This window comes from Aphelocoma coerulescens, chromosome 6 (assembly GCF_041296385.1).
Source record: "Aphelocoma coerulescens isolate FSJ_1873_10779 chromosome 6, UR_Acoe_1.0, whole genome shotgun sequence".
NCBI classification, from domain to species: Eukaryota; Metazoa; Chordata; class Aves; order Passeriformes; family Corvidae; genus Aphelocoma; species Aphelocoma coerulescens.
In genome coordinates this window covers 22,526,810-22,541,127 of record NC_091020.1, presented here as the reverse complement: position 1 = coordinate 22,541,127, position 14,318 = coordinate 22,526,810, and the positions used below count along the sequence as shown (strand labels likewise).

Sequence of the window (14,318 nt, the reverse complement as noted above, 5' to 3'; positions counted from 1 at the left end):
TGTCCAGGACTCCACGGATGGCAGGAACACAGGGGCAGGCTTTACTTTTTGCCCACTAATCCATCCCACTCCCAGGCCAGGTTCAGTCCCCTTCTATGTACCCCTTCTCTTCTGAGTGAAAAATCCCCTGTATCAGCACCAGAGCAGAAACCACAGGAAACCCAGTGCCCTGACAGGTTGAGGGCAGTCACAGCACAGACAACTACTCAAATCTCAACTGCAGGACCACCAGCAAAGCCACCCTGAAGTTGCTGCTCACTCCACTACAGATAAGAGGGGATGAGGCAGGGAGGTTGGAACTGCAGCAGCTGTGGTTTTGCTTTCCATCACAGGCGTACTGGGAGTGGATGAGATGAAGGCTCTGGATGTATGGTGGGGCTGGAAGAGGAGATGGCAAGATGGGAGAGTTGGAAGGAAAAGGGGGTGGGGAAGACCAGGACAAAGGGACATCTAGAGAAAGACACTGTGATTTTCCAAGGCAAAATCATGATGATTTGTACTGCAACAGTGCTTACAAAATGACCAAAATCAGGAATTAAAGTAGGGTATAAAAGACTGCCTTCAACAGTGTCTGTAAAACAGCAGAGGCACCTGTGCTCCTGAAGCATCCCCCATCCCATGCTGCTGCAGACTCACCTCTCAACTCCTGCAGCTCCATGCTGAGGCTCTCAATGTTGGAGTCACAGAAATCAAGGTTTTCCATGGTCTCTGCTCTCACCAGCTCATCCTGCTGCTCCTCCAGCATCAGGCTTAGCTCGGCACGGGTCTTGCTGTACGCCTCCAGATCTCGCTCCACCTCTCCAATTCTAGTCAGCAGGATGGAGCTGGAGGAGGCTGATCCTGCCTGTGTCAAGTCCTCACGTCCCTCCTCCACCCGCTGCTCTGGGGTGCTGGGCTGAAGCTGTGCAGGGACCACATTTTTCCTCTGGCTGCTGGATGGAGGCCGGGGTGCAGGCCGGGAGGGTTTGACCGAGAAGGACAGGGACCTGCCTTTGGGCACTTGGCCACCCTGCACGTGCACAGCGGTTGTCGCGAGGCTGCTGGGCCGAGGAGGGGGTGGCCTCAGGGCCCTTCTCCTCTCTGCCTGCCTGGAGTGGGACACAGCTTCAGGAGAGCCACGGACAATGTCTTTCTCAGAGCTGTAGTCCAAGATAGAGAAGTGACGGGAGACCTTGTCCTGCTCCGCACCAGTACTTGACAGACTCTTCTCAAACTGGGCCAGCTGCTCTGTCAGTTTGGAGTCCAGGTCCACGCAGCCATCCCCCTGCACTGCAAGAGGGCAGCACTCCCTCCAGCTCCCAGCCCGTGTGTCCAGGACCACTTGAGCAGTTCCTAAGCTGGAACAGGGCTTGGACTTCTCCTGTTTACTGTCCATCCAGTTGTCTAGGTCCTGGGTGCTGCTCTGGCTCTCCTGGGGCTGAGATTCTGCCCAGCTGTTAGGAGATGAAATCGCCTGGTTCCTGCAAGGATTTTGGGGGAAGTGGGGAGCCTGCAAGGGCACAATGGGGCTGTCTCCATCGTGCTGAGGGAGGGGGTGAGTTTCTGAGTTTCCTGGGGAGGCTGAAAGGGTCCCCCCAGGCTCCAGTTCACCTGCTTGGCCAGGCCTGTTGCCCTGCGGGGGAGGCAGCTGAGCAGAGGAGAGAATGCCATTGACTGTCTTCGTGTGGTTAGAGGGGATTGAGCCCCCTGTGCCTTTTGGATGTGGCTCTTGGGGTCCTGTGCTGGGAGAGGCCTGGTGCTGTCTCAAGTCAGTGCCAAGAGGACCCTCTGACCTCCCTGCCTTGTGAGACAAAATGGTGGCAGGCTCAGGGTATGCAGCCAAGCCATCCTCCTTTTCCCTGCTATCTTTCCCTGGCAAAGGAGGAGATTCAGAGCAAGTGCTTTCTGGATCTTGATGGAGGGTCAATCCACAACTGCCTCCACCTTGCAGACCCCCAGTACCCACCTTTTCCCTGCAAGCCTCAGAGGCTTCCAGCCTCACAAATCTGTGTGGAAAGATGCCACGTTTTCCTCTCAGCTCCCCCTCCAGCCAGCCATCCTCCAGAATGCCTACAATCCGAATTCTGTCACCCACATCAAAATCCAGTTCCTGGGACTCCAGGGCTTGGAACTGATAGAGGGCAACACCATAAGTACTCCCTGGCTCGTTGTCATCTTTGGGGGGCATGTCTACTGTCCCATTAGTGTCACAAGTCCCTGTGGGCTCTGGATCCACTGAGGTTCCTGGTGCTCGCAGAGGAGTAAGCAGCTCCACAAAACCCTCTGGGAAGATGCCCCTGCAGCCTCTGAGCTCACCCTCAAACCAGCCAGGCTCTGGGACACCAACAATGTTGATCACATCCCCTTCCCTGAAGTCCAGTTCCTCCTCCAGCTGAGCAGACAGGTCCATCAGGGCCCGGGCTTGGCCCAGTGAGTAGGCAGGCACCTCCAGGAGAGTGCTCTGGGACAGCTGACGTCTCCGAACTGAAAGGCACAGCTCCCTCACACATGATGAGGGGAAAAAGCCCTTGGAACCCCAGCTGCTTCGGCCCTGGAGCCAGCTGGAGGCCAGGGACCCCCCCAGGATCACCAAGTCTCCTGCAGAGAATGAGACACACCAGTTCAAAACTGCTCCCATTATTCCTTCCCACCTCTTATTCCTGCCTCCCCGTGTTCCCTCCTGGCTGTGGGTGAGGACTGGCACTCTGTCAGAGCACAGTACATGCTGGGAATGCACACAAGCACAGGATGGGGTTAAAGCATGAAGTATCAGCAGCCTCTTGTACATCTAAGATATACAGTTTGGCTGCAAAGCCGTGCAGGTGCATCAAAGCTTTCATTCTCCCCCAAATGCAAGTCTAAGATTTGGGGATTGGAGGCCAGTTAAAAGTAAATTTACTATGATCAGGTGACACCAATTTTTGGAATTTCATGAGTAATGACCGATCATGAGAAACTGGTATCAAAGTGGCAGAAGCCCAGAGGACCATGGTGGATTTGACATGATCCATGTCACGAGGTATTAGAAGATTCACCTCTTTCTTCTGTCCCTCTAGGCAGGATGCTGTGACTAGGTTCCTCCAGCAGGAAGGACAAGTGAGGCTTTTGAGGTGCAAAGCAAAGGTGGGGAATGGAGATTACCTCTCTGCAATGACAAGCTCCCTGGCTCTTGAGATGTGAAGTCATTGGTACAAACAAACAGTTTTTCTCCCTGCTTCAAAGGGGGAATATCCACAGGTTCAACAAAGCTGCTAGGAAACTGCCCTAAAAGGAGAACAAGTTGTCAGCAATGAGTCTTTCCTGTGACCCACCACCATGTCCACCCTCCTTCCTGATTTTGCAATTATTCATCTCTTGCTAAAGGAAAATACCCAGTTACCCTGGGTGCCTCAATAGCCTGTGGAAGAAGAACGAGTTTGGGAGTCAGGAATTCCTGGGGTTTAAAGTACTTAAGAACTAACAGAGAACAAAAAGCTTTGAGCCCTTGGCTCACTCCAGGCAACCACAGGCTGTGTGCATTACTGGGACTGTGCCATCAGCATGGAGCTTCCAGGAACAGACATACTAGGTTTTCTCTGCCCTTATCGTTTCCTTCCCAACTCAGATCCATGGTGAGGACTAAGAGATCCAGTAGTGCTGGACCATGAGACCAGTGTCTTCTGACTGGGCATAGCCACCTAGTGCTCTGTCTACCATAGGGCTTGGCCCCTGTGCAGTCTCAGCACAGAATTCAGGCTGCCACACTCGGGATGGCCTCACTTGTGAGTCACAGGCTCTGTCACAGCTTCAGCACTGCTGGGACTCCAGGGACCTTCCCCACTTTGTCACTCTGTGTACCTGTTTCACCATGGCACACTTGTTGGCCACCACATGATACCAGCCAGATACTATTTTCAGTCCTGGGAGCATAGGGCATGCAAAGGCCGCTAAAAATGTCTTTCCTACATAATTTGCGGCAAGGGGATATGGTGAAGTATGGGCTAGTACCACATCCAGCATTGCCTCTGGATGACCCAATATTTTCTAATAAAACGTGGAAACACCATATTCTAGACACCCAGAGCTCTGCACTGTGTTTAGGTTGTTTGGCATTGCTATACTCCTTTACAGTTTTAATCAGCTCTCTTTTTCCTTATCTTAGCTTCCTGCTCTGTACATGGAAACAACATAATGCTGTAAGAAAGGAATTACTGTACATGGAGTTAATTACAGTAATTGTTCCGCAGAGTAATGAGTACTAGGCTGCAACACCTCCACAGCTTCTATTCTAAAGTGCTTTTTCAATTCCCTACAACTTTAACTGAGAAAGCTGGGCAGAAAACTACAACAGCTGTCCTAAGGGAGAGCAGGAATGCAACTGGATTTTGAATTAAAGGTCATTAAAAAACATTCACTTTGACTTCAGCATGTTTCTTTATCTTTGAGCTATGACATACATCTGTTTGTTATTTCTTAATAGCTTCATCTTCAATAGAACAACCTCACCAGTTATGCTGGGAGACAAAACTCTGTTGAAAACTGCACACATAATTCTTGCTCAGTGACTTCAGCAGCAGCAACAGGATCAGGCACATGCTCATTCAATGTCACTTATCAGCTACATGGAGCACAGGAGGGAAGTGCTCCTGTCCACCTTTGTTTCAGACAGTAGACAGCTTGTGGCTGTTAGGAGACACCAGACTGCTGCTACAATAGCAGCCCCATCCCTACAGCCAGGGATGAAATCAGTCCCACCCTCATGCTGAAGACAGAGGCAGGCTTATGCTTTGAAGTGGCCTGGCTTTCATCTCCCCAAGAGCTCACACATCTTCTTAACATCAGGATTAAGATGAGAAAGAGCTGCCTAAACAGAGACTGTGAGACTCTTAGTGTTTCACTAAGAGCATTCTGCTGTTTTAGAAGTTTCTCACACCCCCCTAAAAGTTTAAGAGACTTGCATACCCCTTCAGACACCTAGATATTGATGACAATTTGTGCAGGAAGACGCTTTGAAGCAGAAAGGAGGAAGTGGGGCTGAGTCAGAGGGCTTGGGGGGACACATGGTCACTGTTGCTCTATCTCCCACTGACAAGGTCACTTGGACTGGTTTCCAGAGTGGATGCATTTTCACTCTCAGTGCATCTGTTTCCTCTCTCCCCTTCCACTGCCACAGCAGGCCAGCACATAAACTAGCCAGGAAATGGATAGTCTCTCCACAGAGAATGGAACAACCAGTACTGTGAAGCTCCCATCTCCTTGAGAACTGACCCTCTACTAATCTCTCTCAAAAAACAACACACAAGCTGTCTGAATAATTGACACAAAGCTGGCAGGAGACCAGTGGCAACCTACACTCTCAGTTCCAATCAAAGTCCCCTGAAAGAATTAGTAAATCAAATCAGGTCCTTCCCCACCAAGGGAAGATGTGCTCATGGAGTGGACATTTAGCTGGCACTTCTATGGACCCAGGTGCAGGCATTTCCAGCTCTTACCTGTGACACCTTCCTTCTTGCCGAGGAGCCAGAACTCATCCACCACAGCCAACACCTCGATGACATCTCCCACGAAGAGGGGCAGCTCTTCAGAGACGCTGGGACAGAAATCAAAGACTGCCCGTACCACGGAGCCAGCCTCCATTGTGCAGGGTCTGAAGGTGGGTCAGTGCCTAAGGCTGAGACAGTGAGAAGTTTGTCAGCAGCCAGAAACACCTGAAATTATCACACATAGGCTCAGGAAGTAAAACCCTTCCTGAGCACAGAAGCAGAAACAGTGTGAGGAGGTCCTGTCCTGAGCTCCCTGCCACCCCTTGACACGTGCCGCAGGAGCCAAGGGGCTGCAGCAATGCAGCCCCCATGGTCTAACCTGCCTTGTCTGGCCCCTCTGGCTATCTCTGTAGGGACATGTGATTGTGCTGCAAGTGGGGGGAGAAGCAGCAAGAAATTTGGAAGTGAATTCCCATCAGGAAGGAAGCAAGAGGAGGGGAGGAAGCACAGCATTTCCCTGACATACAGAGCAGGGCTCAGCCTGCCAGGGCCCAGTAGGCAGCCAGCAACACCCACTTGCATGTCCCACCACACATTCTCTGGCAGGATGGGCATGGGCATACCCCTCCCCATGCCACCACTCAGGGTCACAGGAACTGCATGCTGAACCGGCATCACAGTTCTGGCCCAGCAAGAAAAGAGACACAAAGTCCACTCAGGCAAGCTCACACCACCATCCTCATTCTTGGGTCAGACTGGAAATACCCTTTCTGCCTTTAGGTACCTGGCTAGGTACCTGGCTTAGTCGTCCCCTGGGGGGCCTCACCATGGTTCTTGTCAGAAGTCAGACTAAGACGAGGGGTGCAGACCCTGTCCAAGGCTTAGGAGCCAAGGCTAAAATTCCTCCTGGCAGGAGACTCATCAACGACTATGTCCTGGATCCCCCCTTCCTCTGGAAGTGGCTGTTGAGAACACTCTTCTGTACCATTTCTGCTTTTCAGCCTCACCATCAAGGAAATACACGGCACCAAGGCAGCTTAAGCTGCTCCTTCGCCTCCTCACAAATTCCTCAGGATGGGAACAGAAAGGTGCCTCCATCCAAAGCAACCAGAAACTTTAAGATTACTCCTCACCTGCACCTCAGACGGGTGACAGTTTGCTTTCACTTCCGGACCCCCTGCAATTACAGGCACAGGACAGCACTGCCAACACCTCTCCGCGGTGCTTTCAGGGCCTTGCCCTCTGCGACGCTGGGACAGCAGCGTCCTCCCCACCAGCCCCCTCGGCACAGGCTGCTTTCCTCCCACATCACAAGCACAGTCCCTGCTCTGTCCGTTTGGACACAACTTCCCTGCTGTGGGACCCATTCTCCTCCTTTCCCCAAGTGTCTCGAAGCGCACAGTGAGCGGTCCGGCTCCGAGCGCCGCCCAGCCGCTGACACCCGTCCCATCCCAGCTTGTCAAACTCCCTGCCCAGCTCAGGGCAGAAAGAGCACAGTGACAACACAACAAAACACCAACACGCAGGCCCCACAAGGGCACCTCTTCTCCATACAGTCACACACAGCCCACCTGAGCCCCGGAGAGTCAGGAAGAGGAGAAGCTAACACAGCGAGGAGAAATATGTCCCTGCTGACGAGGTGCGGCCAACTTCCAGTGAGAGTGCCAGTGGGGGATCCAGCCAGGGAAAGGCTTTCTGCTGACGGGACCACTCTGTTTATCCAGTCCGACTCACCTCCTGGGAACAAAGCGGGTTTGTACTCAGCGGGAACAGCTTCCTCATCACGTCTCTCCCCGCCCCCAGCCATTCCCCTGCTGCAGCCAGCACGCTGTGCCCTGGACACCCTCACCTCTGCCATCCTGTCTGTCGATCCTATTGCTCTCCACTGCCTTCCCCATAGCACGTGGGCTCCTTGGGACACAGGCTGTCCCTTTGTCACCAGCTTTGTGCTGGCTGTACAAACAAAGAGCCCAATATCCAGCAGCAGACAGCACTCTGCCACCAAAAAGACATGAATGGACTGGAGTGAATCAGGAGCACAAAGAGCTGCAGTTCAGGGTAGCGGAAACCTACTGAAGCAGAAGGAGTAACAGCATTAAAAACATGACCATGTGGAGCAGGGAAAAAGATGGAAGATCCATCAATTAGCTTGAAAATACTAAAGACAAGTTAGGATCCTTGTGCTGTTTGAGGTGGGGTGGCTGGGGCACGCCTGCTGCATGTTCTCATGGGAACAGGAGCAGCAGCAACAGGCGCGGCAGCAGCAGCCCCTTGCAGGCATCCGGGCTGCCCTCCACCCCCAGACAGGCTGCCAGCTGAGCTCAGGCTCCTAGGAATCCTCGCCGTACTCTGAATATTCAAACTTCACAGCAGCACTGGACAAAGAGAGGAAAACATATTGCAGGCATAATTTCTGCCTTGGGATAGTTTCTCCAGGAGCACATGATGGTACAGTGAGATCTCTTGTATTTCTTCGGTCAAAGGTGTAATGTAAGAATGGGCTGAGGAATGCAAGGATTACAGTATGTGTGCTGCAGACCCAAACCCTGGCTTTGCTGTAGTGACTGGGGCTGAGAATATGGCCCTCCCACTGATCCTGCCCATGAGACTAGGAGTGTCACTTCATTTAACACACCTGCAGCTCTGGGGACTCATTAAAATGTGCAAGATTTTCCAACGAGACAGAAGATAGAGAGGGATGGGCAGGGCTGCAATAGTTCTGGCATGTATATACTAATTACAGTTATAATAAACCACTAACCTATTCATGTCCAAAGCATTCCCTGAGAGGCAGCTCGTAAGAAAGCATGAAGCAACTTCTGAAAGTGCCAAAAAAAGAATCCCAGCAGGCTCATGTTCCCTCAGCAGTACCAAGAAGAGCAAGATCACTCCCTGACTCCGTCCGAGTCTAGACAGCATGCCCCTGTATTTGCAAGTACTGAATCAGTCTTGCGGAGTTTGGTTGCTCCATGACATGAATTGAACGCAAAATATTATGTTTTCCAGGACCTTGGCCTTGTCTTACTCCATGCAGTGCTGCCTGCCAACATTTTCTACAAACCCCCACCTAGAGAAGGAAGCCTCCCAGCATATTCCAGACTGGAAACTTACTGAGTCCAACTCTTTAGGCTTAATAGTGGACCTGAGCTTCTCTGAGATCCATCCTAGATCTGGCGAAAACAAACATTCAGCAACAGCTCACGCAGAGGCTCCAGAAGTAAAAGCAGATTGCAGGGAGAGCAGGGCTCTGCCTGTGATCCCCTGTGAGTCACGGCTCCTGACAGCTGGCCAAGCACCATCCCCTCTCACCTCAAGGATGGGTGATCCCTGCCTGCCAGAGGGAAGGAGGGAGAGCTCTGCCACAACTGAGCAAACTCTGGGATTTCAGGTTGGCAGAGGTCAGGACTGCGGATCACAGGACTCCTGCCCCCGCCCAGCAGCAGACCCGCATCCAAAGAGAACCTCACTGTGCAAGTATGAAGCTGTGGCGCAGCAGGAACTCGCCCTGCTGAGAACACACAGGCTCTGTCTCACTGCCTGATCCTGCACAAACCAGGTAACGTGTTCCTGGCGTCCGACCACAGCCTGCCTGGTGCCAGGCTCTGAGCCTGACACAACAGCATTGTGCAGTAAGGCAGAGAGTGGATTCCCAGGGCATTAATCACTGCCCCCAGCCTGCATGCATGCTCAGCACATACTAACTAACATTACCTTCATGGAACACTGCTTATCCCATTTTGTTATTAGCTCTGGAGTGTGTCTGGTCCAGCGTGGGCTGATGAGAGGAGGGACCAGAATGAAATGATGGCCATTAACTCTGTTACAACATAGTTTTGAGATCTTCAGCACAGACTGGGTCAAGTCACAGCAGCCGAGAAAAGGCATTTACACACAGACTCTGACAACTTCTTCTATCCCTCCTCTTTTTGCAGGTGAAATTGTGCAGCGTAAGGAATCTTGAATAACGGACTCACCAGCATCAAATCTAATTGTCAGGCACTTGCTAAAAGTACCCTCACTTAGATGGAGGCAGGACTACTAAAGATACTGAAGCAACGATTTTAAGCACTTAAGAGATAAGGCAGCAATGTGAAGAGAGCATTTAGACTTATTACAAGAAGTATTAACAGCTCCAGTAAAAAGGGAGACCCAAAGGGTTTGAGGGCAGCTAATCCACTCCTATCCCAAAGTACTGCTAAGACCATGGGATAAAAAACAGTGATGCATGGATGCCACAAATTAAGCAGCAAGGAGACCAAACTTAACAGGTGCTATTCCCACTTGTTTCCCCACTAAATAATACATTCCAGCTTCTCACTCATGAAGCAGCAGTGTTAGAACTGACTACGGACAGTATGACAGCACTGTAACTGAAAAACTAACATTTCACCAAACAGACCAAAACAGGCACGCAGGATTTGCACAAGAGGGACAAGTAGATTCTTGTCCAGATGTCTCAATCTCTAAAAAAATCTCAGAACCTGCATGAGCAGTAGACGAGGAACGGTCATACTCCCAGACATGTACAAAAGACAAGCTTGACACAAAATTATTAGAGAAATTAGTATTAAAAATATTAAACAAATACTGTCAGTGATCTTTTTAAAAATTGAAAAAACACCTTGCATTTCACCTAGGTCTTTTCATACCTCCTTCCACTCATTATAGCTCAATGTCTGTTCACTGAAAACACAATCCACCCCCAGTGACAGAGACACCCCTCAGTTCAGTGCACCCTCCAGCTGCTGGGACTGGCTTTGACAAGAGAGCTGCTGCAGCTCTTGCTGCACTCTAGGCTGCAGGATCAGTATCCAGCACACAGTGGGAGGAACCAGGAGTTAACGCTTGGCTTCTCACACCATTGTGTCAGGAACAGAAGCTTACTAACTACATACTAAGATATTTCTACCTTTTTTCTCTGTTCCTTCCCGTGTTCTCCAAGTCTGGACAGCCCTCCTCCATACCCCAATGCATCTGCACAACCTGCACAGTCCTCATTCACATTTCTAGGGTAGGACATTATCCACACACCAGCACACCCTGACTGCTCCCACCAGCCTTCAGAGCTGTGGCCACCCGCAGTCAGTCTCCCTGTTCAGAGCAGAACATGTTGCTGTGTAAAGCTCCCCGAGGTCCCTGCTCGCCTGCACATTCCTGGGTGGAATAAACAATACCCTATTGAGCCAGGCCGCCTGGGCCCCAGCTGGAGATGGTGCCAATGCAGGGACTGCGGCTCCAGCAAATGCAGAGCTGATCCTATGAATCCCAACAGAATGGACTGTGCAGCAAGCAGGGCAAACCCCCAAGTAATGGTGCTGAGGAGAGAATCCTTCTCCCACCAGGGAAACGCTCATGACTGCAGCTTCTTGTTAGGACATGTTGCTTGTCTCAGCAGATCCCAAAGAGTCCCCCTGCTCAGCTTCACACAGTGGGAAACATGAGAGCTCTTCTGCACTCCACCTCCTAATGCCACATGGCTCCCAGGAGGAAGAGGAATCTCCTCCCTTTAAAAAGAAATAGCTTCTCTTTAGCTTTTGTATGTGACCTGATTTATCAAAAATCATTGATATGAATACATTTGAGGTTGGATCACCAACCCCTCAAGAACCAGGACTATCAAGTAAAGAGCTGCTTAAGCAAGCTCCGGCCTCCTGTGTGGCACAGGAGCTCTACCATGTACCAAACAAGTCATTCAAACCACTGCTTCTCTCCTGCTGGGCTCTGGCTGTCGGTGTTCTCACCTTCTCTGCTGCAGGACGCGGCTGAGGGCAGGCTGGTGGTGTTTGTGTGGGTTAAGAGTGGCATGGCAAGGAAGCAAGAGGAGCTCGTGCTGAGACAGACAGAAAGCAAACAAAAGTCATCTGGAAACTAGAGCACAGCATCAATTTTTAATGCAAAGCAGAACACCTTGCCACAACACGTGAGCAAGATGCCTGATGGATATTTAATCCCTGGCAGTGGGGACTCAAGCATACAAAGGCCAGAACACCAGTTTGAGAGACAAGAGTTTCCCAAATTCTGTATGCTGTGGCAGCTTTCACCTTACAGACTGTGTTACAAAGTCCTGTCTTCTCCCACCCCAAGGTGCATGGCTGTGTCTCTTGCCAGTTTTGCAGACAGGCTAAAACAATACAACTTAGAATAAGGAACAGACAAAACCCCAAGAGAAGAACCACCACTACTGTGCAGTACCTGTGGCTGGGCTACTGGTGGTAAGTAGCATACAATTACAAAATTAGTCATTACACCTTGAGTATATATCCAAAACAAGTTGAACTGGGGCTCATTGCTTAACACTGTAGCACTTGATTTTGCACCCTAAACAATATTCTTCAAAATAACTTTTGGACAGAAGCCCATTATGATGCTTTGGTTGCTGGGTGGGAAATCCAGAAATCTGGAAATTACTTGAGTTTGACTTGGAAACTGTTCTTTGCTTGCCACCATTTCCAAAGAACCTCAATCCCCAGCGGGGGTTCTGCTGCTATCTGGACCTCTTCCTTTCAGAGTCCCTAGGTGCTCCTGAGAAGGAACCAATAAATTTTATTGCCCAACAGAAAGGTTCTAAAAATAAGACAAAGTAAAAGCTGTGTCACTCAGAAGTGGGGTTGAGCAACGTGATTAGAAATATACTTTTGCTGGAGGTTGAGGGGAAATCATCAGTTAAGGCAGTGAAGTGCTAAGGTAAGCACAGCTCAGGCTGTCCCACCTAAGCTCACATCACTACTGTCACAAAGTCCATCTGAAGTCATCCACTGCAGGGACACCTCAGCTGCACTCAGAACCCCAAGAGGTCACACAGCCATGGCTCCCATGACAGCTAGCAGAGGTGGTGCCCTGTAAAGCTCTGAGAATCACTCCTTTCCTCTCTGCCCCTACTGCTCAGCTCCTCCCATCCCATATCAACAGCTCTTTAAAACTGTTGTATGTTCATACTAGTTTTTAATGTCACTGCTAATTCTAAGCAGAGCAGCTGGAGCGAAAACTGAAACCTTTGGCCCTGACAGAACAGAGGATCTCACGAACAGAAAGCGGAGGCCAGCTCAGAGACGTGGGCACTACCGGCGCTATGGAGGCCTCACACACAAGCAGGACACATTTAGACACTGCCCAGCACGACTCGCAGCCAGAGTGAGTCAAGATGAGGGGGATGATGGTGACGTCTTGTAGCTCGGTAGAGAGGCTGTATTTGGCAAAGCATCTGCAAAACTGCAAACTCTCTATCTATGAACTCTTTCAGACAAAGAGGTAAAATCTCAATGGAAGCAAAGGAGAGGATGGCAGAGGCAAGGGGAAAGAGAGCCTTTAAAGAAGAAACTGAAAGTTACGGAATCATGACAAACCTCAAAGCAGATGTTAATGCTTATGACACAACCAGAGGCTTCCTAGGTACTACGGCAAGGAGAATGAGAGATAAAAGGCCAGAAGTGGGGGGACAATTTCAAACACCAGGAACAGCAGCAGAGATGATTGAACCCAAAGGCCAAATTGCATCAAGGACAGGATCAGCTGAGGTACCACTTAGGATCAGCAAAAGGGACAGCAGAGGAGCAGCAGCTGCCTCTCAGACTGTGCTGAGAGTAATCCAAGACTTCATCCCCTGGCACGGCCACTGGAGGAGACACTTCGAGTTCACCTCTGTTAAAGTACAAGGCAACGGGGCCAGGCTGCCCGTGTTGCAAGACGGATTTGCGTTTGCTGGAGTGAAAACAAACACGGAATTCTTTTAAGTTTCTCTTCTCAGGCTGCCTTGAACAGAGTGAATGCCCTGGGAAGAGCACCCGGGAAAGGCACAGTGCTGCAGCCTGGAGCTTCTGCCCTCTGAGTACAACCACTTGTGCCACCCTCATCGGTGCAACAACTACAGACTCCGGGTGCGGAACCACTGTGGGACGCCCACATTGCTTCTACAGGGCCAGGTGCTCCCCTGCAACAAGCTGTCCAGGCAACACCAGCTACCATCAGCTGCCTGCCTGCCTGCCTGGCGGTGACCACCAGACTTACCACTGCCTGTACAAACACGGCTTAAGAGACCACAATCCCAACATGCAATGAGGGGAGCAGACGGGCGGCTCCCGCTGTGCCGCACAGCTGCTCTCCGCTGCCCAGGTGACCCAAGTGCTCCCAGGGCAGCGTGGGTGCTGTGGGATGGGACACAGCGCGCACCCAGCCGGGCACGCAGGGCTGGAGGGCCACACGCAGCCTTGGCGCGGCTGGCACGAGGGGAGCGCGCCCACCCGAGCTCGCAGCACCCCAGCCTGGGGCCCCCGCCGCCGGCCAGCGCGGCCCACGGCAGCCCCCGGCACACGGCAGCCCCCGGCACACGGCAGCCCCCGGCCCACGGCAGCCCCCACGCCCAGCCGAGCGGGGGCCGGTGCGGAGCGCGGGAGGCGCCAGCGGGGCGGGGGCCGGGCCGCGCCGGGGCCCGGCGGAGGCGCAGGCCGGGGCGGCCGCGGGGCGGGGGGAGGACGGCGGGGCAGTGGCCAGACCGGGCGGCGGCGGGCGGGGAACGCCCTGCTCCCCCCGGCCGCTCCGGCGGGTCCCTACCTTCTCCCGGCCCGCTCCGGGCGCCGCGGCCGCTCCGGCCCTGGGGGTACCGTTCCCGCCTCCGCCCGCCCGTGGCCGCCCAGCGCCGCCCGGGTCCCGGCCGGCCCGGCCCCCAGCGCCTCCGCCCCGCCGCCCTGCTGCCTCCGCCCGGCCCGGCCCGGCCCGGCGTGGTGCCGCTGGGAAGGCGGAGCTGCTCCGCGGGGCTGGCCCTCAGCCTGGGGAGCCCGGGGCCCCCGGGTGACGTGGGGACATCGCCCTGTTCGGCCGCGCTCGGCCCCAGGCTGCGAGGCATTTCCCCCGGCGGCCCACGGGGACGGGCCACCGCGGGAC

At 52.6% G+C, this 14,318-nt stretch overlaps 1 protein-coding gene across 4 annotated transcripts in view; it reads right to left on the bottom strand.

Annotated features, from left to right (window-relative positions):
• Nucleotides 1-14,075, bottom strand: part of DNMBP (dynamin binding protein) — a 34,048-nt gene extending 19,973 nt beyond the window's left edge. Inside the window, exons 1-5 of one of the 4 annotated variants that reach the window (XM_069019788.1) lie at nucleotides 13,989-14,046; nucleotides 7,013-7,178; nucleotides 5,451-5,629; nucleotides 3,121-3,243; nucleotides 637-2,577 (exon numbers count right to left, since the gene is read on the bottom strand). In XM_069019788.1, the coding sequence (XP_068875889.1) occupies nucleotides 637-2,577; nucleotides 3,121-3,243; nucleotides 5,451-5,595 (2,209 nt within the window). In that variant the 5' untranslated portion in view covers nucleotides 5,596-5,629; nucleotides 7,013-7,178; nucleotides 13,989-14,046. Of the gene's footprint in view, nucleotides 1-636; nucleotides 2,578-3,120; nucleotides 3,244-5,450; nucleotides 5,630-7,012; nucleotides 7,445-13,988 lie in introns of those variants that run through there. The other 3 variants (XM_069019789.1, XM_069019790.1, XM_069019791.1) reach the window with 3 other exon arrangements.
• Nucleotides 14,076-14,318: the final 243 nt, after the last annotated feature.